The 24,921-nt window shown below is 39.4% G+C and overlaps 1 protein-coding gene across 1 annotated transcript in view; it reads right to left on the reverse strand.

The window, feature by feature from the left end:
* Positions 1–604: 604 nt before the first annotated feature.
* The window catches only part of FAM117A (family with sequence similarity 117 member A), a gene marked incomplete in the record, with an annotated part of 933,427 nt that continues 909,110 nt past the window's right edge, over positions 605–24,921 (reverse strand). Inside the window, 1 exon segment of the mRNA XM_044055073.1 lies at positions 605–2,668. Coding sequence (XP_043911008.1) covers positions 2,335–2,668 — 334 coding nt within the window.

A 24,921-nucleotide genomic window follows, 5' to 3' on the forward strand; every position in this document is an offset into this window, starting at 1 on the left:
GAGAAGTCCTTTCATCTATAGCAGGAAAGCTCTGAAGGACTTGGTACCTAAACCTGGTTTTCGGTCAGCTCAGCTCGAGCTGACTAGTGGTTTGGGCATGTAGAAGATGCCCTTAAGCTTTGGAAGCTCACGAGGTGCATCTATAAAGCAGGATATAAACCCATGTAGCTTAGGATACTGCAGCGATGATCATAATAATGAACACACAAAAGTAATTTTCTCATTGGACATGGCTTTCAAAGTAAAATAAGTTTAATGAAATGTGTAGAACTGAAACTATAAGAGTGGCAAAAGCAAAAGATGAAGTGAGGATAATGTGGCTGAAAAGTAGACTTCATAGCATGGAGAAGTCCAACTTGCTTCTTGTTTATTTCTGTGAGGCAGAAGAGCTTGTGTGTCCCACAAAGGAGGTTTCAAGCTCTGAATGGGAAGCTTATTACATAAATGTTTAAGCAATGGGCTATTCTCAGTCTGCTGCCAAGATCTCAACACCTCCTCTCAAGTCTTTAATGAGAAAGATACAGTAATGGCACCCCCTTTGTTCTTATGTACTAAAATGCAAATGTCAGATTTCCAATCAGAAATATGAAAAGCAGTCTTCTACTTGAAAAGCAACCAACAGTATTAAGTTTATTAACTTGCTGCTGCAGAATATACAAACTGCAAAAATAGTGTTTCTAAAAGAAAATAAATCTGTATTGCAATGAAACTCAAAAAAATAGAAGTTTCACATATCTGCCCAAACACGCATTTAAATATTTAAAGGAAAATGCACATGCACCAGAAATCTCATCTTCAAAAACGGCATTTTAACAAAAATATATGTTGTCAAATCAGCTGTCCATTAAGTTTTTGCCAGGAAGAAATTTGAAACTGGAATTGTTGGCCTAAGTCCGACTGCAGCACCATTAAAGGAGTCCTTTGAGCCAGAACAGTGGGTAGTATTCTCCCTTCAAATATACTTTAGAAAGACATCATTCCATAGCAGGCAAGAGAGTCAGCCAGTTCAGGATGTATCTACCCATCTCTACAGTGATGCAGCTAAACAGTAAAGTGACAAATGAAAGTTTAGACTTAACAGTGAAGGCTAGCTACTAGTGAATATTCTAAGTTTTTACAGTTAAATTATCCTCAGCATGAAACTGATGTAATACACACACTTATAAAATGCATACAAAAATAATGTAAAAACTAGTGTGCTTTGCTGGACTATGCCAGCATTTCTACTTAATATCCAATGAAAAAGTGCTAAGAGTTGGAGGATATGGGCACTATACCCAAAATGACAAAATTAACAGGCTTAAGACACTAGAAGACATGAATCAACAACACACTATGATGGGTAAACATCAACAGATAAGTGCACTGATGCAGTGGGTGGTACAGTAATTCTAGCATACAACCTGCTAACAGAGTGACCATCCTTTTCGCCTGAAAAAAATATTTAACACGTTAATAGCATATATCCAACCCAACCACTTGATAGATTGAACCTATGTCCAGCAGCAACAGTCACATTGAAATGTTGTAGGATTTAGTTCAAAAGATGAAACATTAAGTGCCTTTTTCTCTAGGATAGGGGAAGTGGAGAGCAGTGTTTGCTTACATCACCTGGTCATGCATGCAGGTAATGTGATATTAAAGGCACACTGCTCATCTGTTGATAGCTTATATTATCCAATAAAACACAATGCCAACAAGGTTAACTGGTGTTTAAGCAGTTATAGTTTGAATACTTGAGTAAAACCTAGTATTACTACTGGTCCAATTAATAATGCCATTTATGAATGTGATAAAGACCTCTGGATTCACAATCACTGTGTACTTAGTGGTACAAAATGGCTCAAACTATTTCCAGCTTTGATTCACTTGCCTGCCCTGTCACTGATCACTTTATGACATTCAGTCTCAATCTTTGGGGTGGTGAATTCTTAATTATACAACAGCCAGACAGCTATTGTGCAGTAGTTTGAAACATCTCTTCCAAAAAAGAGCAACTTAAGCCAAACCAGACTTTTCCCGAACACATTAGAATATACACTGGAATACCTCACATAGCTATATTAAACTGTACTGCAAAGAAAAGTAACTGTTTTATAATGCTGATGTATGAAATGCTTGCAGTATGAACACTGGTCATTTCTCAGACTTGAGGGTTCACTCTGATGTCGAGAATCTTCTGTGCCAATCATCTTGTTTGTAGACCTTCACTTAAAAACAGTCAAGTTGGCAACGGCAACTATCTGCTTTCATAACTGCAAAAAGCAGGCAGGACAGTGCAAAAACATACAATGGACATCACTATAATTTCACAGGTCTTTTTTGGTGCAGCAGTCATACAACTAAAGAGCTGTGTAAAAAATTTCCATCTTCAGCCTGGGTACGCTTCCAGCACACTCTCTGTAAGGACTGTGGTTTCTGTTCAGACAGTGCTTCTACTCCAGAGGTCACCCCAGAACCATGAAAGGAGGAATGAGATACAGTCTGGCATGAAGACAAGGTACCTGGTGAGATGACTGTGCTTGAAGCAGTGGGAAGATTTCGAAAAAGAAAGTCCATCGTTGGAAGTGGATGTTTCAAAATATCAAATGGATAAAATGCTGTACCTGTTGGAATGAAGTGCACTTTGTTTTTATCAGGGCAGGAACAAACGTTATCCATGCAAGACCTAAAAAAAAAAGGAAACAGATTTAAAGTACCAATTATGCACTTTAAATGCAAAAAACACCCCGCCCCGTGTCAACATAAAACAAAGCAATACCAATAAATGGAAATACCTGACTAACAGCCCTCCTCTTTTGCAACAAACTGGAGTCGCTACTTACATGATGCCTCAAAGAAGTTTAGACCTAAAATGCAGGCTAAGACAACTATGTCATCTATTTCATTCATTTGTTAAGCAGGTGATTTGTATAAGGACTCTTTTACATATGACATTGGGCTATCTGGATAGGCAATACAATCTGCATAATTTGATAAATCTGCATTATCATCTCCTTTGAGAAGTCATTTATACTAGGGAACTACCACTGACAATATGCCCTTAAGAGATGACCCAGTATGGGATTTGGGAACTTATGTGGACAGTGAACCAACATGTGTCTACTGTCATAAGAAAGTCCTTATACACTGCACAACTTATAAGCAAAAGGATTGTGTCTACAATCTAGGGATGTCTTTGTCCCGGTTTACATCATCCTCATTAGACCAATCACATGCCTGTATCTGTCCAGACAATGCAGCAACTGCAACATTCACACAGATACCTTAGTAAAAGGGCACAAGTCCTAAACAATATATCCAGTATAGACTGACTCAAAGCCCTGTCACTACACTTTGTAACCTACAGACAAGCTAAGAGGTGACTTGTGTCTTGCATACATGGCATCCTCTGACCCAATACTGACAGATTTACTGCAGATCAGCATATCAAACAGCATCAGAAATCTGTCTTGGGATCCAAATCTCTTCTGCAGCATCAAAAGAATGGTGTGGAGGGACAGGTATATCTCGCAGACAATACCTCTGCCCTTCAACAATCTCTCCAACCACATAAAACAAAGTGCTTCACTGTCCATAATAAAGAGCAATTTGGATCTATGGATGAGAAACAGAAAATTTAGCTCGGGACTGCTCCCGTACTATTACAGGACAGAGGCAGCTCCTAAATGCTTTAACCCATTTATGGGTCTCCTCAAATTATCTATGGTACAATCCCAGTTATTTTTACTAGGGGTAATACATAATTATGGCCCATGCGATGGGTAAGGCCAATCAAACACCAAATTGGATAGGTTGAGCATCAAAAAGGAAACTGTCCCGGCATTAAATGGTCCACAAGGGCAGCTATCCTAGTACTAACCTATGGACCTATAATGGCACCTGAGCATAACACAAGGCAATACAAACAGTGAAAATGTATACAATACATAGTCAACAGAAAATATGTAAAATAAATCATTTAGTTGCATCTTTAAATGGCTGAAAGCCACAGTGTGGAGAGAAGACCGTCTCCAAGAAAAAAATACAAAGCAATCCAACAGCTCAGTACAACTTGTATTTTAAACTTCTACATATTGTATCTGTAAAACGCAATTTACTCAGTTCACACCATCTGCAATTTAGGAATTTGTTAACCAGATGAATGGAGTGGTCCAAAATTCTCTCTACAGTCACAACATGTAATAGGCACAAAGTAGTAGTATAACTACATTAGAAAGAAAAATGCACCTGAAGATTAATGAAAACAATTTGCAGACTCTACACAAGAGAAAATAAACTTACGTAACATAATTATACAGAATATTGAAGTATGGATTACATTAAATGTGGTATATTCAGAAAAATAATTAAACACGGAAGAAGATGGATTAATATAATAATATAGATGCCAACTCTAAGGATTGAGACAGCTAGCCAGCAAAACACCAAAGTGCAGTTAAGAAAGAGAAAGTGGTTTGGTTGGGAGAAAGCTGAAGCAGCTACATACAAGGTAAGACATTAAACTAAATGCAAACAAAGCAGTGAAGACAAAAAGGTTCCAGAAACTAACATATGGCACAGTTTCAGATTAACAAGGCATGTTTAGAGAAAGGTAGTTCCACAGTAATTAATACAAAGTGTGGTCTGTGAAGGACAAGAGTGCCAGTTTTTTGAGAGTTGTGGTAAGAAATCTGCTGTTATGTAACTTGCACAAAGTAGCAGCAGCAAGGAGGTAAGAGACGCGCTATAGGGCAACTTGTGGTACCATGTACATGGCTGTGGTGTCCATGTAAACCTGGAAGCTGGATAAACCACACTATTTATATGCAAAATGCAGCAAAGGGAAATGCATACTTCAGTCTAGCCATAAGGGTAGCTTTTGCAAATGACAAACTATAGATTATGCAGTAAAGCTGGCTTGCAAGTCTTAAGTAATACTTTGACATTAGTAAGTACTTTATTAATGGACTGACTGACGTGGTTAAGAAAATGGTAGATCCAGGAAAAAAAAAAAAAGTTATGTACTCACCATAACTTTACATCTGTGTTATCCATTTTCATTCTTCCTCAACTTCCCACCTTCTTAACCCCCTTTCCTTTGCTCCTGGAGAGACCTAGGGGATACTACTTGGAAATTACTGTTCCTTGTTTGAGCTCCAGTTCTTTTCTTTGGCTTTCTCCCTACAGTAGATATAGACTTACCATCCTTCTCATTTCTTGAGAGTCTCTAACATTGGGACCAAAAAGTTTATCACATGGGGTAGTGATGTCATTTTGCAATGTTCTGCAAAACTGCATAGCCGCACCCAGGCATGCCTTTTTATGGAAATGCCTGTGCCAGCTGTTCTAGATGCACCCTCTGTGGCATTAGGAGATCAGACTCATAGAGGCACTGGATAATAACTATAGGGTAGTCAACTCTAAAACATTGGATTTTCTTTGATCCACTTGCACGGTCCCTGGGACAGATTCAGTGATTCCTATTATCAAAATCCCAACGGACATGAGTAACATGAGCCAAATTTAGCGACCTCACTGAAAATGTAGATTATGCATACATGCTTCGTAAATCTTGCCAACGCAAGCTATTCCCTCTTCGGTGGATGGACAGAGACCTTTTTTCAGTGAGCTCCTCATTAATCCACAATGGACCCTTGCTCCAAAGGGGATGGTCTTTGAGAGAAGCCAAAAACTTGTTGGGCTTTTTGAGAATAAGCTCAGCTGTGTCCAGTTCCTTCCACACTCAGGAGGAAATCAGGTCTTTCACCTCATTGGACTACCAAAGATGCTAATGGGTCAGAACAGAAAGCCTCAAGAAAAATGGATTCGTTGGGAAAAGGAACGTGGGAAGACTAACCCCCTTTCTGTTGGAGAATTTCTCTGAATGAGATCTGGGAAAACCTTCTAACTCATCAAAATCATTGCCATGGGAGAACCTTCTTCATCAAAACTATTGTCCACAGTATGGGATTACTCAGGAGAATCCAAGAGTCTCCTCTTGCACTTGTTTCCTGTGTCCAGCTTTTGTGGGTTGCTCAGAGTAGTATTCAAACTTGGTCTCTCTTGGAAGAACAGACTCAAGGCTCCTAGAAACTGTCTGGTCCAAAAGGACAATGGGGAATAAGCTGTTGACCCTGAAAAATTCTACAGGGCAGGATTGGATCCAGTTCCAAAAGGTTAGCCCTCTCTACATTCACAGGGTACTCTCTCAATAGCCTGAAACACTGAGCTTGACACAGATACAGGGAGCCTCACTGTCAGATGAAATTCCAAAAGACTGTTCAACCCTAGATACGGTCTGGCTGGGATAAGAAGCTAAAGCTGGTGCCAAGCTATCAAACACAGATGCTCCTAGAGTGAGGAAAGGTTCCACAGACCTCTGATCTAATCCTGCCATTTCTGAGTCAATGCAGATGGTTTGGAGACCCGCTGATGGGTCCAACAGGGTCAGAGCCAACTTAGTCAGAAAATTCTGAGTCAAAGTAGTATGGAGCCTAGGTTCCAATGCAGCTCTGCCCCGGTGAAGAATTGGGTCCAAGGGCTTGGACTGGAGAAGGAGCTATTAACGAGTGAGGGAAAGAATTGGTACTTTGGGATCTGACAGTGGGGAGGACCCCCAAATGGATTTGGGTCTGAAGGAATCTCATCATTCTGTCCACATCAGTTTGGCGAGTCTGAGAAGACCTAGCTGACCTCAGAGAAGTTGAGGAAGGTGTCCTGGAGGAGAACTGGGGTCTGTCCTGCAAAATTAGAGACCGCAGCCTACGGGAGATAGAATCTGTGGAAAATTTAGGAAGTGTAAGGGATCCAATGACAATCGGATCCAAAAAGAGCACTGGCTCTGAAAGTCTAAGAATCGCAGGTGGGGCTGAAAAAATTTCAGATCAGGCGATCCTCTTCTGTTGCCAGCTTAGATCTTTCTGCCTTCCTTTGCTTCTCTTTGGGTTTATCAGAACTCTTTTGAAGAAGATGGAGAAGGGGAAGCAGCAGACTTTTCCAATCCTGAAGATGGGTTTTCTCCTATGGAAGGCGGAAGGAGACCTTTTAGAATAAGATTACATCTTTCCACAATAGCTCGTTGACCAAAGGCATCACAGACAGAGCAGGCAATGTCTAGGTGCAAAGGGCCTAAGCAATACACACTTATTTGCTTCCAAATTTAAAGTACAGTTGTGCACACTTACCATAAATGTAGATGTTCGAGTGTATTCACTGTTGCAGTCATCACATTTGGGTTATATGCGTGTAGTCCTCAGTCGGCCTGATTAACAAAGTCTTGGGTAGCACTCAAGAAAAATCTTGATGATTGGATGGGAAATAGGAAATTCACCCCGGTGATCACCTCTGTGGCTCTGCTCGACAGTGGCACAAGAAAATAATTTTCTTGGGTGGCAAAAGCCAGGGTACCTTTTTGGCTGTGCTTGTATAGGCCCCAGGGCAGATAGCCTAGCACCTACCTATGAACCTACGTTGGTTGCTGTCTTCTTCCGTGACGTCAGGTCATCAGGGGTATAAAACATGCAGCCGTCATTACATCAGTTTTTCTTGCCTCAGATGTCAGGTGCCTCCTTAATGGGAAGCAATTAAAATCTATAAATATACAAGGTTATACCTCCAACAAAAAAGCAAATACACCAAAAAGCTTTTAAGCATTGTAAAGGAGAGAAGAGATGTAGCCAAAAGTCATCATGGGGCCAGAGGGAGGGTAACCAGGACTCAACAGTGAATAACATCTACACTTATGGTAAGTGTACACAACTGTACTATGTTCTTAGTGTTTCACTGTTGCAGTTATCACATTTGGGTAGAATCCCAAAGCTAAGGATGGAAGGAGGAATTTAGATAGCATTAGGATCAGCTATAAGGCCCTGGAAGACTGCAGTGGCAAAGCCAGCTATGGATTTAGAGAAAATTGGCAAATGGTAATGCTTGGTAAAAGTATGTACAGAACTCCAGGTAGCAGCTTCTAGGATGTCCCCTGGTAGGTACGCCCCTGAGAAAGGCTGTAGAGGTAGATGCAGCCCTGGTTGAGTGGGGTCTGATCCCCTATGGGATAGGTTTTCCATGGTGCTTATAGCAGAAATTAATGCAATGGCCTATCCATTTGGAGATGGTTTGCTTTGAAATAGCCTTCGCCTCTGTCCCTGCAGCAAACGCCACCAGCAGTTGTTCAGATTTCCTTGGAGGTTTAGTCCTGTCCAAGTAGAATCTAAGTTGTATGTGCACATCTAAGGAGTGCAGTATCCATTCCCCTTTGTTCTGTGGATTAGGAAAGAAGGTTGGCAAATGAATGGACTGATTAAGGACCACACTGGATACCACACCTTTGGCATGAAATAGGGATTGGTCCTGAGGGACACCCTGTCTGCATGAAAAATGATGAAAGGCTCCACTGCCATAAGGGCCTGTAATTCAGATACCCTTCTTGCTGAAGTGATTGCTAAAAGGAAATCTGCTTTCCAAGAAAGGAATTTTAAATCTGCAGTAGCAGCTGGCTTGGAAGGAGGAAGGGTGAGTTTCTCCAATACAAAGTTAAGGTCCCAAGCTGGAGTTGGAGCTCTCCTGGGTGGTCTTAGATTTTTGGCCCCTCTGAGGAACTGCTTAAGCAGTGGATGAAAGAAGAGGGGAGGTACTGTGTTATGAGCTGAAATGGCTGAGGCGTGCATTTTTATTGAGGAAAAAGACAGGCCCTTGTGAAGCATCTCAGTTAAGTATTATAAAATCTGAGGTAAACTGAGCACTGCTGTGCTGATCCCTTGAGACTGGTACCAGGCACAGAATCTTTTCCATTTTTCAGCATAAGATTTTCTGGTACTAGGCCTCCTTGCCTCTAAAATGATATCCATCACTGGCAAAGGAGATGCTGCTAGGTTCAGTGTTTGAAGCTGAGGGTGCAGAATCTGGTACTCCTGCTGAGACAGCAGGGTAAGAGTCTGAGGCAGGTGCCATGGGGCCAACAGTGACACTGCGCAGGAGGGGGTACCAGTGTTGGTGTGGCCAGTCTGGTGCAATCAAAATCGTTCTTGGTTTGTCTTGTTTGATCTTTAGTAGTACTTTGGAGAGCAGAGGCAGAGGAGGAAAGGCATAAACTGATAGGTTTTTCCAGCTGAAGGACAGAGCATCCACTTTCCAAGCTTGTCTGTGGGGAGTCCTTGTGCAAAATTTTTCCCAATTGATAGTTCTGGGGGGAGGCAAAAGTACAGTTGTGTACACTTACCATAAATGTAGATGTTTGAGTGTATTCACTGTTGCAGTCATTACATTTGGGTAATCTGCTGGCAGGATACCCTCAGCTGGCCTGAATAACAAAGTCTTGGGTCCTGCGTTGGTTGCTGTCTCTTCCATGACGTCAGGGGTATAAAACATGCAGCCAATGCCATTTTAATCAGTTTTTCTTGCTCCAGATGTCAGGTGCCCCCCCAAATGGGGAGCAAAAAATATATAAATAAACTGTAAATATATAAATGCACTTTGGAAACATAAAATTTACCTTCAATTAAAAACAAATACACCACAAAGGCTTTTGAATATAGTGAAGGAAAGAAAAGGTATAGAATGGGGGATGGAAACCCTTCTAGCTGAAGTAACCGCCAAAAGAAAAGCAGTCTTCCAAGATAGAAATTTTATATCTGCAGTAGCTGCTGGTTCAAAAGGAGGCAGGGTGAGTTTTTCCAGCACAAAATTGAGGTCCCATGCAGGAGTTGGTGGTCTCCTGGGAGGCCTTAAATTTTTGGCCCCTCTGAGATGCTGTTTTAGCAGTGGATGAGAAAAGAGGGGAGGCTCTGTATTGTAATGAGCCGAGATGGCAGAGGCATGGATTTTTATTGAAGAAAAAGATAGGCCCTTGTCAAGCATCTCAGTTAAGTATTGTAAAATCTGAGGAATATTGGGCCTTGCTGTGTCTATTCCTTGTACTTGGTTTCACACACAGAATCTCTTCCATTAATCAGCATAAGATTTTCTAGTACTAGGCCTTCTGGCTTCCAAAATGACATCCATCACAGGTTTACTGAGAGGTGTGGTTTGAATAATCAATTGATTAGCCATGCTGCAAGATTCAGAGTTTGGAGCGGAGTGTGCAGAATTTGATAGTTCTGCTGAGACAGCAGATGAGGTGTTTGAGGCAAGTACCATGGAGGAAGGTGTGACATATTCCCTAGAAGTGGGTACCAGTGTTGGCGAGGCCAGTCTGGAGCAATTAGAATCATTTTTGTTTTTTCCTGTCTGACTTAGTAAGACCTTGGAGAGTAGAGGCAGAGGGGGAAAGGCATAGACTGATAGGGTTTTCCAGCTGAAGGATAGAGCATCCACTTTCCATGTTTTTTGTGATAAGTTCTTGTGCAGAATTTGTCCAACTGATCTATTTGCCTCTACCCAAAACTATGTCTGGGCTTCCCCATTTCTGTGTTAACATGCTGAAGATTTGTGGATCCAGTTTCCATTTGTGCGGGTCCATAAGATTTCTGCTTAGGTCGTCTGCCGGAGTATTTTGCTTTCCTGGCAGGAATTGAGCTTGAAGATGTATTTGGTAAGTCAAGGCTGTGTTCCACAAGGCCATGGCTAGCCTGCAAAGCGGGTAGGAATAGGTACCCCCTGCTTGTTTATGTACCACACAACTGTGGTGCTGTCCGTCTATCAGTAGTTGTCCTGGATGAAGTAAGTCTTTGAAGGCTGTCAGGGCATTCTGAACAGCTATCATTTCTTTCTGGTTGATATGCAGATACATTTGGTTTGGGGCTCCATTTGCCCTGAATGCATCTCCCTGCCAGGTGGGCCCCCCAAGCATAATCTGATGCATCTGTAGTTAGGGTTTGGGTGGCAGGGGGCAGAGTGAATGACAATCCCTTGTTTTGGTGACATGTCTTTGCCCACCAAAGAAACTCCTGTTGTAGGCAGGGAATGAGAGGAATCATTGTTTCCAGGCTGTGAATGCTGACTCCATAAACTTTTTAGGTAGCATTGAAGTTTCCTCATATGCAGTCTCGCATATGGAATTAGTAGAATGCAGGATGCCATGAACCCCAAAGTCTGCAGAATTTGTCTTGCAGATAACTGGGTTTTTGTTGCCATTTGTTAGAAGTATGTTGTCAATTGTATTTGTTTGTCTGGCGTGAGGTAAGCCATCTGGGCAGTTGTATTCAAGCTTGCACCCAGGAATGTAATTATTTGAGAGGATACCAGTTGTGATTTCTTTTCGTTTATGGTGTACCCTAGGCATGATAAAAGCCTTTTTACAAACACCAGATGCTGAAGAAGTGCCGTTGTCCTCTGCCTGAATGAGAATCATCCAGATAAGGATAAATTTGAATGTTTCTTTGTCTGCAGAATGGGATTACTGGTGCCAGGCACTTTGTAAAGACCCTGGGAGCAGAAGATAAGCCAAAGGGCAGTGTAGAGAATTGGTAATGCAAAAAACCTGCTTTGAAGCGGAGGTATCTTCTGCAAGATTCCCTTACTGGTATATGCAGGTATGCCTCAAGTCTAGAGTTACTAACAAAGCATTCTTGCCTAGCATAGGCAGTAGCTGTTGTAAAGTCAACATTTTGAATTTTGGAATGTCCAGGAACGTGCTCAGAATCGATAAGTCCAGTATTGGACGCCATGAATTGTCTTTTCTGGGTACCAGGAACAGTCTTGAATAAAATCCTTGTCTTTTTCCTTTTCTGGTACCGGTTGAATAGCCCCCAAATCCATGAGGGACATGACTTTTCTGGGCCTCTGCTCAATGGTTTTGTGGCAGATCTGGCCATCCATTTGGAAATGGCAAAGTATGGAAATGAAATCTGTACCGCTGGAATACTTATGTTTAATACCCACTTGTCCTGGGTTAACTGCCAATTTTGCGCATTAAGTGCTAGTTCCCCCACCAAGGGGGCTGCCAAAAGATAAGTGCTTGGAGATGGTAGAGGGAAGTCATTGAGACTGCTTACTGTAGGGTTGTGCTTTGTTACCCCCAGATTTGGAGGTGGAGGCACCCCATTGCTTTGACCTGTAAGATCCCTGTGATTGATATCTGGAGCCTTTTGAGCGCTTGGGTTTGCCCTGACTGGCTCTGCTGGACACAGGAAAGGACCAATTTTTAGTAGGCCAGTGCCTACTGAACCTGGGTGGCTGCACTTGCAAGAAATCTTTTACAGTTTGCATAGATTTAGCTCGGTCTCATTTTCTTTAATACCTCTTCTGCCTTATTACCAGAGTATCATGCTGCAAAGGGGAATCCAGCAATTTAGCTTTAACATGATCAGGCAGATTTTGCTCCTTGAGCCAGGCATGCGTTCTTAACACAGATCCATTTAACAGCAGCCCTACAAGAGGCCTCCAAGGAATCAAAACCACATTGCAAAGTATGCTTTCCAACCTGCTCTGCTGAATGCAGTAAATCCTGTAACTATTTTCCACACAGTCAGAAATCAAACATTTTCTGTTTCAGTAATCCCATAACATGCTGTTGATATTTAAGCATATGAAACTGGCAGTTTAAACCCTGATTGCCAGGGTTGCAGACGTATAAACTTTCTTACCCCATCTATCCAGCGCCCTGGAATCTCTATCTGAAGGGGTAGGATTTTTGGCTGGAGAAGCCTTTACACCTTTGGGACCCTGAGAAATGGTCTCAGGATCAGCAGGAGGATTTTTGGAAAGAAATTTGGGGGAGTCAGGAACCCTGTAATATCTGTCTGGCTTACTAGGAGTCAGGAGGCAGGGAATCAGGAGCCATGTTCGATTCTGAGAACACATCAACAATGTCTAAAAACAGGAGGTATTGCCACAGGTCTATGCTGAGGAAGAAGGAAATCCCTGAGCCTCTTTTTTTTGATTCAGAGAATTCCTGACTCCCCCAGTGAAAATGTTCCCCTTAAAGTATGCAAAGTCTCTCCAAAAGAGTAATCCTCAGGCGGAGATGCAGATGGGATGGATTCCTCTGCATCAGAATCCTCATAAGGGAGGGGCGTGGCCAAGGATTAACACAGGATAGCAGCAGATTTCTTCAGCTCCACCAATTTCATTACATTGACAGGAATTAATTACTTAAAAAATTAATTCTTGAAGTAATTTTCTTTCTAAATATGTTTGTTTTATATAGTTCTTGAACTATATCTAAAAAAGAAAGGAAATCTTAATATTCCTGTCAGAAATTACTTTGGAAATTTTCCTGTCAGTTTATCAGTCTGAAATGAGTTCCAGTAAGACAAATTCTCAAGACTCCAGCATCAAGAAAGAACTTCAGTCTCTGATAATTATAGTCCAGCAACTTACTGCTAAGATGGATAAAATGGATACTAAAATAGACACTTTCATAGAAAAAACTACAAAACAAATAGACTTGTTACATATGGACCTGCAACAACAGAAGATCCAGATGACAGGCATAGAAGAAGCTGTGAATGACATGGAAAATAAAATACAAGAACAGGAAATCAACATTGAGTTTCTGCTGAAACAAAATACACATTTACAAACAAAGCTGGATGACCTGGAAAATAGATCTAGGTGCAATAACATTAGGATTTTTGGACTGCCAGAAAATATTGAAGGTAACAAATATTACTTCTTTTTTAACAACATGGCTCCCTAAAACTTTAGATTTATTAGAAGCATTCTCTTTTGGTATCGAAAGAGCACATAGATCTATAGCTAATACTAACTCTAACAAAAACTATCCTAGATCAGTTATAGTTAGATTTCTATCATCTTTTGATAAAGAGATGGTTCTTAAATCTGCTTGGGCTAAAGCTCCTGTCAAGTTTAATGAGACAACTGTGCATTTTGACAATGACTATTCTTCCATGGTAATTGCTAAAAGAAAAGTTTTTCTGCCACTAATAAGGGAGCTTAAAAAAGCACAGTTTAAAACATACCTTCTGTTTCCTGCCAAGCTTAAAATCTTCCTTCCTGATGGTCCTAAGGTCTTCGATGATTTAGACTCTGCTTTACTGTTTGTCAAAGAAAAAAGGATTTTGGATAAAATAGAAGAAATGGAATGGGCTAGTTCTTCATTAATCTGGAAGACTTCAGAGAAGAAGAAGAGACTAAAAAACAAATGATTTGTTATATGTTTTTTCTCTCTCTCATCATTTTAGTTCATTATTAATCTTTTTGAATATAGTTCCTGCATTTCCAGAAAGCCACAAATATTTTGGAAAATATTTAATCAAAGTTATTCTCTATGTGCAAAGAAATGTTTGGTTTCATAACCAGTCAAAATGCCTGAGGATTTAATGGCAGGCTGTGACTCGATTTGTTTTTCTTTCTGAAAAAAGTAAGGTTAGTAATTTGATACATTTTTTTATCTTTACCTTTTTTTCCTTCTTCTTTTATTATTTTCTTTGTTTAAACAATGACATTCTATTTAGATTATGTAGTGGGTAAAGGGTGGGGAGGGCAGGGAGAGAACAGTAATGAAAATATCATTAATAGAATAATAACATATTTATTTCTTGTAAAAGTTTATAAGTTCTTCAAATGCTATTTCTAATTATACTTTCTTGATTATACTGCTTATGCTTGTTTGTAAATAATCTGTCATGCTTTAACTAATAATAATCAGAACTAAATAAGAGTAAATAATATGTTTTATTTTTAACTATTAATATAAACAGTAAGTAACATTCCATTGTATATACTTCTTACAGCTTTCTCTTACATTTTTTATTTCTGCCTCACTCCCTTTTATTTTCTACTCTTTTCTTTTCTTTATTAATATATAGAAATGCTTTTGACTGTGTGGGCACAGTGAATAATAGGATTTGTATGAAAATTGAGTTGGGAGAAGAATGCTGAGTTTTATTACTTGTTGGTAATTTTGAGTTTAATTTCACTTGCATAGAGGCTGTGATGATCTGTGAAATACATTGTGGAGGTTCTGTCATGTTTAGATGCATTTACACTGCTAAATGAATGTTTGTCACTAGTTTTTAATAAGTTTCCCGCCAAAATGTTGAGAGAATCTGGGATGTGGGCTGTCTTATGCACAATGTCCTTGAGTTACCTCAGAATCTTCAAATCACAGAATTCTCACAGAGAAACTGAAAGCAGTTAGTATAAACATTGACAAGGTTATCACACTGACACACCACAGATTCAGGAAAAATACTCTGTTCATAAAATATGTCAGTTATAATGAGTTTAAATGATGTAGTTTCTTGTAGTAAGTAAATGTCTTATTTTAGAAGGCATAAAAAATGAAACATTTATTTAAATGTTTTTGAAAATCTACTTAACAGCAGCATAATCTGTGTTAAAAATTTGTGTTCCAAACATATACTTTACTATAACTCATTTAATTCATCTGATTGACAAACATAAATAATCTTATAACTCTATTCTGGAAGAAATGTCATGTGATATATTTTAAAGCAGTAGGTTAGCATGATTGTAAAATCTGGTTACCAATATGTGTTTGCTGTGCATTATTTTGTATAAAGCAGACAGATTTATTCTAGGGACAGCAAGTAGGACAGTGCTCTACAAAGGCACAACTCAGTGAGATCAGATATATATATATATATATATATATATATATATATATATATATATATATGTGTGTGTGTGTGTGTGTGTGATGGCTTTTTTTTTCTGAGAATCTGCATAACTATCTAATATGATTTATAATAATTTCTATGAATACAATATTTTACTCTATTGACAAAATGAATGTTTGCCACAAGTTTTAATAAGTTTCCCGCCAAAATGTTAAGGGAGGCAATCTGGGATGTGGGCTGTCTCATGCATAGTGTCCATGAGTTTCCTCAGAAGCTTCACTCACAGAATTTTCACAGAGAAACTGAAAGCAGTTAGTATAAACATTGACAAGGTTATCACACTGACACACCACAGATTCAGGAAAAATACTCTATTCATAAAATATGTCAGTTATGATGAGTTTAGATGATGTAGTTTCTTGTAGCAAGTAAATATCTTATTTTAGAAGGCATAGAAAATGAAACATTTATTTAAATGTTTTTGAAAATCTACTTAACAGTAGCATAATAATCTGTGTTAAAACTTGTGTCCCAAACATATACTTTACTATAACTCATTTAATTCATCTGATTGACAAGCATAAATAATCTTATAACTCTATTCTGGAAGAAATGTCATGTGATATATTTTAAAGCAGTAGGTTAGCATGATTGTAAAATCTGGTTACTAATATGTGTTTGCTGTGCATTATTTTGTATAAAGCAGACAGATTTATTCTAGGGACAGCAAGTAGGATTGTGCTCTACAAAGACACAACTCAGTGAGATCAGATATATATATATATATATATATATATATATATATATATATATATATATGTGTGTGTGTGTGTGTGTATGTATGTATATATGTGTATGTGTATATGTGTGTGTGTGTGTGTGTATATGTGTGTGTGTATATGTATGTGTGTGTCTGTTTATGTGTGTGATGGCTTTTTTTTTTTTAGGTAAAAACGCAGGTGTTTCTGAGAATCTGCATAACTATGCAATATGATTTATAATAATTTTTATGAATACAATATTTTACTCTATTGACAATAATGAGTTTAAGTAAATGCTCATATACAAACAATTCAAGATTTTTTTGGAAGCTGTTGATAGAATTCACATGACAGAAAATAGATGCATCTTAATGCATGTAATGTCTGAATCATATTAGCCAAAGTTTTTGATTTAAATGAATGTTAGAACATAATTTTCTCTCCTCTTGATTTCTAACATTAAGATTATTTGAATGCTAAGCTGGAACAGAAGTATTCAGAAAGCCAGTAATCCACTCAGCAATATGAAACTGAACGTTCTTTTATTTATCCAAAACAAGCAACGTTTTAAACAGCTCCTGCTGTAGCTTCCTCAGAGTACAAAAACAAATCTGTAACAGTTTCCTTTTAAACTAAAAAAGGCGCCAAATACATTAAGTGGTGCCCCATTGTGGGGTGTGACTTACTTCCTTAACCCTACATGCAGGTTTGTTTGGTTAGGTGGGGCAGTTTGACTCTCAGTATGGTTTGCTGCAAGATTTAGATTATTACAACTTGTCGGCAACACTTTTTGATGAACATTGTTAGGTATGTTTGATTATATATATTTTTTTTATTTACTTGTACAATATGGAACTATAGAAGGACTATTCCTAACTTTGTACAACTTTTAATTTTTAACATCTCGCAAAATGTTTCATTAGCATCGGACATTGCTTACTTGCGGTTTATTTTTGGAAAACTGTAAGGTTTAGTAGTTGCTAAATCCGATCATGGTTACATTCAGTTTAGGTAACTGCAACATGGGCATATTTACACCAAGCTCTTCTGGCTCACTGTCACCTTTCCGATAGGTTGTTCTTTTATCGGCTTGAAAAACAAGCCGTTTTTACTTAGATTTTTAGGCAACAGTAGCTTGGACAGGGTACGGCTGTTGCATATTATTAGTGACTAATGTGCTATGATGGTAATGTGTTTTTAATAAACTGGGTTATTTATTTTATTTTTTTACACAATAAGGCGTTTACCTGTTAAATTATATGATCACATTCCCTGTACTCTTAAAAATGGGGTAACGCTTAATGTATTTGGGGCCTTTTTTAGGTTTAAAGGAAACTGTTACGGATTTGTTTTTGTACTCTGGGGAAGCTACAGGAGGAGCTGTAGCGTTAACTTGTTTTGGATAAATAAAAGAACGTTCAGTTTCATATTGCTGAGTGGATTACTGGCTTTCTGAATACTTCTGTTCCAGCTTGGTTTTTCTGGTTTTGGTGCATAACAGTTTGTCTTCATTATTTGAATGCTATTAGAATACAAGTGTTATATATTACATAGATCTATATAATAGTATGAACAGTTTAAAAAAAATATATATATATTTTAGTTTATATGATGCTGTTTTACCAAATGTGTAGTTTTGTCTTGATAGATAATTGAATTGAAAACTGTTAACCTCAGTTAAATATAACTAGTATTAAATTGATAAGGTGGTAGCGGAGGTACTGCTGCTTAGGGTAGGGGGTTAACTTGAGTAGTAAATACTGCTCTAAGTTGGAGTTTTCAACTCCAGGCGGGATGCAAGGTTTAATCCTTACATTATTTTCACTTGTTCATTGTTATATGTATATAGTTTTGACATCCACAATATATTTTGTACACTCATTGTCACTACAAACAAAATTGAATCCTATACAAAATCCCATAAGAGATTTAATAAATACAGCTATATTTAAAGGTACACCTAAAAGAGGAGATGTAACATTATTTATCTGGTTATTTGTTATTTCGATCATAAGATTCTTGAGTTTTAAAAATGCCAAATGACATCTTTAAAAGGAATTTCTTTAAACATTAATGGATTGAATAATCCGTGTAAAAGGGCAAGCCTAATAAGATACATTAATCTACACAAGGCCAATCTAGTCTTCCTGCAAGAAACCCATCTCTTGAAAAAGATATTGATAAACTAGCCACTAATAAGTATACAGTATTGGTTAGTTCAGAGCACACTCAGGAAAAAGAGGAGTGGCTATTTTATGGAATAAAAGTATGCCCATTCCTAAAACCATTAAGTCTTATCAGGATGACAAAGGAATGTTTTGTATGGTTACAATACAAATTAATGGGAAGACTTACACTTTAATTAATGTATATTGGATACCTGGAATTGGTATTAATACAGTGAAACATCATATTGATAAGATCATATCATTCTCTATAGGGGATATTATTTTAGCTGGTGATTTTAATTGTATACTACATGAAAGTGATACTACCACTATAAAGAAAAGAAGAATTACATCTAATGCAAAACATTTAAATGATTTTGCTAATTCTTATCATTTGAATGATATTAATAATCAGATAGAGTCAAAATCATTACCATACACCTTTTTTTTCTAACAGATACAAAACTTATTCAAAAATAGATAGGGTCTTTATTTCTAACCAGATGGTAACAGATTTAATTAATTCCAAAATCATTTCATGTCCTATATCTGATCATAACTCAATTGTTTTTGAATTCATGATAAAAAATACTCATAATGTTCAGTTCAAAAGGATACCAGCATACTTAACTCAGCTAAAAGACTATAAAGAATATATACTTTCAGAAGTACAACATTTTCTAGACATAAATAATACTCCTGAAGTCTCCATTGTCTATGTTTGGGATGCCTTAAAATCATATCTATATGGACAAAGTATCAGATGGTATAATAACAAAAGGAAATCTTGGGATAAGGAATTGTTAGATATTCAAAGTAAACTGGACATTTATAAGCATAATAATAAAGAAAATATTATGGACAAGAAAGTTATTGAAGAAATAAACAAACTAAATGAGAAATAAAGAAATTTTAACTCATAAAGTTAAAATAACTTTAGAGAAATACAAGTTTTTGTCTTATTCAATAAGCCCCAAATACTTACATCGACTTAAAAATAAAACAAAAAGATTGAATAAACAAAACCATATCAAAGAAATCTTTTCTCTAAGGAAAAAGAAGAATGTTTCTAGTATACCAGAAATACTGGACGAATTTAGAAATCACTTTCACAAGATTAACCATAACAACATTAACATGGAACCTAAAGATAAAATAAAGGAGTTTATAACCACAAACATGAATAAAAAGCTTAATAAACAACAGATTAAACTATTGGACAAGAGTATTTCATATACAGAAGTTATTACACAAATAAATAAGCTTAAATCAAACAAAGCACCGGGTAATGATGGTATTATACCAGAGATATATAAAATAATTTCTAAAACTACATATTCATTAATACATAAGGTTTTTATTCTGGCCCAAACTGAGTTAATAACCCCCCCATCTTGGCAATATACATTTATTTCACCAATTTTAAAACCTAATAAAGATCCAACTAGATGTTCTTCATATCGACCCATCTCATTACTTAATGTTGATTATAAAATGTTTATGAGTATTTTTGCTGATAGATTGAAGACAATTATCCTCGGCATTATAGACATAGATCAGACGGGCTTCATTGTAAATAGAAATACTTTTGATAATATAAGAAGAACTTTAACATTAATTGATTTTGCAAATAGGAAAAAGAAAGATTTAACACTTATTAGTCTTGATATAGGTTCAGCATTTGATTCAGTAAGTTGGGACTATCTGTTTACCTTACTTTCGTCGAGCAAGTCCGTTTCTTTTGGTTTTGCATTTGGTTTGCTTATACTCTTATACATGGAACATTATGGTGAGTACAAAATTTCATGTGTTGTTGTCCTATCTTCTCTTCATTCTTACCAAGATTGGGACAGCATCCCCAGCACCATCTTTCTTGGGTGGCTCAAGGGAGAATATTCTTCAGAACTGTGGAACCAAAGGAGGCCCTGTTCCCGGCAGCCAAATAATGAGTGATAAAGGTTATGTGGCCTTACCCATGTTGCTGCAGCACAAATGGTATCAATAGTCTAGCCCGAAAAGTGGAATTGGCTGCAATGGCTCTTGTAGCATGACCTTTTCCTTTATGCGAAAGATCCTTGTTTTGAGATTTGTAAACGAAAGTTATACAATCAGAGAGCCATTTTGAAAGTGTGACTTTAGAAACTGGAGCACCTTTTTTTTAATCTGAAAAGGATAAAAATAGTTGGTCAGATTTTCTGACGTCCTCTGTTCTATGTAAGCAGAAGCATAATTGTCTATGTACATCCAGTTGGTTCAACATGTATTCTGCCTTATTCTTGTAGTTAGGGAAAAATACTGGTAGTTCTATGGATTGGTTAAATTTAGATTCTGAGCATACTTTGGGTAAAAAGGAAGGGTTTATTCGCAAGGATATTCTGCCTCTGTGGAAAAGCATGCAGGGGGGAGTTATTGACAAAGCTTGCAGTTCTGACACCCTTCTAGCAGAAGTAATAGCTATCAAAAGAATAGTTTTCAAGTCAAAAATTTAAGATTGCAGGATGATGCTGGTTCAAATGGGGAAAAAATCAAACGGGATAAAACAAAGCTCAAGTCCCATGTTGCTGGAGGATCTTTAATAGGTGGTCTTAATAAAAAAGTACCTTTAAGAAAGGTTTTGCATACTCTGTGGGATACAATATTGAGGCCCGATTCACCTAAATGGAAATTGGACATCGCTAACTGAACCTGAATAGTAGCTGCGGCTGCGCCTTTGTTGAATAGTTTTGCCAAGAATTCTACAATGGAAGCTACTGGGGCAGAAAAGGGGTCAATGCGATTACTTATTTGAAGCCAATACGGAAAATCTTTTCCATTTGCTTCTATACATCTTTCTCGTTTAAGCCTTATGAGATGAAATTAGGATATGTTTTAATGAAGGAGAGAGGTTAGGGAGCCTGGCTATGGTTGGAATCGGAGCAGCCAAGCTATCAACTTGAGGATTTAAAGGAGCGTCCCTGATGCACGAGTCAGGTGGTCTGGAACTGGGTCCAGAATCCAAGGCTCCTCCTGGAGACGAGGCCATAGGAAGGGGAACCATGTTTGACGAGGCCAGTATGGGGTGATTAGTATCAAGTTCCTTCCCAAGTAATTGGCTTTCTGAAGAACTTTTGGTATCAACGGAAAGGGAGGAAAGGCATAGAAGAAACCAGAGGGCCAATCGTAGACAAGTGCATCTCTTGGTGACTCCCCAGGAGGGGGGATCAGGGCAAAGTAGCTGCTGCATTTGGTGTTCATGGATGTGGCAAAAAGGTCACAGCAAGGCTAGACCCATTTGCGGAAAATCTTTTCTGCCACTTCCTGCTTTAGGGACCACTCATGAGGCATCAGAATTGCTCTGCCGAGTGTCTGCAATCATGTTAGATTTCCCCAAGATGTGCGTTGCTATCAGAAAGCGTTGAGAGGAGATTGCTCAGTGCCATACTCTCAGCGCCTCCCGATAAAGGGGATAAGATCTGGCCCCTCCTTGCTTATGTACCATACGACTGACATGTTTGTCTGTATTGCAATAGTTCCCAGCAGAATAGTCCTGGAATGCCTGCAATGCTAAAAGCACCACTCATCTCTAGGAGATTGATGTGCAAATGGGCCTAGAGATCCTGCTAAGTGCCTTGGACCACCCCTCCCAGATAATGCCCACCCCCCCCCCCATCTGGGAAGCGCCCGTGGTCACTGTAGCCAATGGTTAGGGAAGTACAACGGGTCGACCTAACTTCACATTGAGTTGAGTACAGCCACCAACGAAGATCTTTTTTGGCAGATTCCATTAACACTATCTTGTGGGACATGGGCAATTCTTGCATCGACTACCGAGTGGAGAGTAGCCACCTTTGAATTCTCATGCACAGATGTGCTAAGGGGACCAAGGTTATTGCTACCGCCATGGTTCCCAAGACTCTTAGGACGGTCTTTGCTTGTACTTTCTTCTTGGAAAGAAGATTCAAGACCTGACGTCGAAGAACTCGTACCCTTTCTGGAGGAAATCTGGCCATTATTTGTGTTATCTAGTTGTGCTCGTATAACAATACGCTGAGATGGCAGCAAAGGCAGATTTTTCTTAGTTTATAGTGATCTGTTGGTGAGAACAGAGTTGCAAGGTGGTGTCTCTCACTTCTGCTAGTAGATGCTCAGTGGTGGCGGACAGGAGCCAGTTGTCCAAGTATGGAATCCTAGGCATCTCATGAGAGCCATAACTACTGCCATACACTTGAACACTCTGGGGGCTGCAGTGAGGCCAAAGGGCAGAGCCCGAAACTGGTAGTGGCTGGCTCCCAGCCAAAAGCGCAGGTGTCTCCTGGATCACTTGTTAATTTTTATGTGATAGTATGCATCCTGGAGGTCTACTGAGCACATCCAACTGTCTGGTCCCAGAAACAGGAGTATTAACTGCATTGTCACCATCTGGAACTTTGACTTTTACAAATTTGTTTAGGTTGCTGAGATCCAGAATTGGTCTTCAGTCCCCTGTTCTCTTTGGAATTAAAAAGAATCCTGAGTAAGTTCCAGATCCTAGTTGGTCTGCGAGGACTGTGTGTACGAGACTTTTGTCTAGCAACTTTTTTATTTCTAGAGTTGCCTGTTCCCTTTGGGTGGAATGTCCAGGATGTTTTTTATATTTGGGAGGGGAAGGAAAAGGGTATGGAGTAACCTCTGGATATGATACTTTGTACCAACTTGTCTTTTGTTATTATTAGCCAAGCTTTTAGGTAAAAAGATAAGTAGCTCCCAACTGCCTCCAGAGATGGACAGGCGGGTCTCCCTTCAGGAGCGATGAAAGGGCTTAAAGGAGGATTCCCAGTCACCCTGATTATGCACCCCCTCCCCGTTTCACGTGGTTTGCATCTTCCATTATTACTTCCACCTCTGCCCCCGGGGGAAGATTCACCACGTGTGGCCTGGAAAGCTCTCTGGAATTTTTGAAACCACATTTTCCCACTACCTTTCTGACCTCTGGGGTAAGGTCCAGTAGGCAAGGAAAAAATGGACTCCTATGGCAGCGTGTCTTTCCTTCTTGATGACACCTAGTTAGTGTGTCCTTGACTTTGGGCCCAAACAGGGACAAGCCATCAAACAGTGCATCCACAAAGGAAGATTTAAAGTCACACAAGCACATCCAGGAATGTCTGCTTAGGGAAACTCCTGAACCCGCTGCTCTGCTCACTATCTGCAGCATAGGAAATCAGTCTCATGGAGGAGTTGACCACCCCTTCAGCTACTGAACCTTGGAGGGCATCTCCTAGCTCGTTTAGGAGATCTCTCTGTAATCCTGTGAAATGAGTCAGGTAAATTCAGCGACCTAAGAGCAAATGTCGCTGAAGAAAAAATGCACCTTCCATATCTGTCCATCGTGCAAGACTCCTTGCTCAGTAGATGGACAGAAGAAAATGTCTCAGAGTTCCATCTTGGCGGCTGCCGCCACCACCATAGCATCTACTGGGACTCCCTTAATTAGCAAATTTTTGTCAGAAGGAGAGGTAACAAAATTACTTTACCTCCGAGGAACTGATTCCACACAAATTGGAAGACTCCCACACCTTTCGAGAAACCAAATCCATTAGTTCGTCGAAAGTTGGAGACACCCAAGTGGACAAAGGGTGAGATCCAAAGGCCTTCAGGTACACAGGCTCCTCTTCCACTGAAGGGTTAGTGGACTTCCAGCCACATCTCTAAGTACTTCCAAGATGTCTCCAAAGGAGACATCAGGAGGTGACCTGGGGACCCTTCGGCTTCAGTGAGGTCTGTATCTGAAATGACAGACTACTCTGTGGAGTCTAAATCTATCCTCTTGCATAACCTCTTCCGAGGAATCTCTTCGGAGGGGTACTCTGGAGAGGTTTCGGAAGAGAGGGGGGCACCCAGTGGGGCATCCTGAGGCTTAGGATCTCCGCGTCCCTGTCGATGCAAGGGTATAGAGACAAACATTTGTGCCTTTAGGGGGGAGAATGTCCAGACCTGAGAGTGGAGTTGCCTGTTGAGACAGTATTCTCATCACCTTGAAAGCCCCCAGCCCCTGATCCGAGGAAACTCCAAGCTCAGAAGAACCAGAAGGATCCCTGGAACCAAGGGGGATGGCTCCGAGACTGAGGGAGGAGCAGAGCTCACCCAAGCCAATGCCCCGACAGACAAGTTTGGATCAGACACCTGTCCGATCCAACTCCCCTCACTGAACCCGAATGGAGATAGTCGGCATGTAGACTCCTCAAGTTCCGATGGAACTAAGGATGTCAGAGCAATGCTCGGTTCTGAAGATTCTGTTACAGGTCTCGGTTCTGAGGATTCCACCAAGATCAGCTCCGGACATTCCAGCTCTGAGGTCAGATCGGAGAATGAATAGGTGCAGAATGGGTAGATTTGGTCAGAACTGAAGCCCTCAGGGTTGGAGTCGATAACATTTTGCTAAGCGCCGGTGTCCTCAGCACCCTTCTGCACCACACGATCCATGTCGTCGGACAGGCTCCTGGAAGATTGAGTTGAGGGGGCAGGAGATTTGGAGGGCTGGAGCAATGGTGACCTGAGAGTTGGGAAAAAAAT

The sequence above is a fragment of the Protopterus annectens genome, chromosome 13.part0 (genome assembly GCF_019279795.1).
Source record: "Protopterus annectens isolate FY-2018-M chromosome 13.part0, PAN1.0, whole genome shotgun sequence".
Classification (NCBI taxonomy): domain Eukaryota; kingdom Metazoa; phylum Chordata; order Ceratodontiformes; family Protopteridae; genus Protopterus; species Protopterus annectens.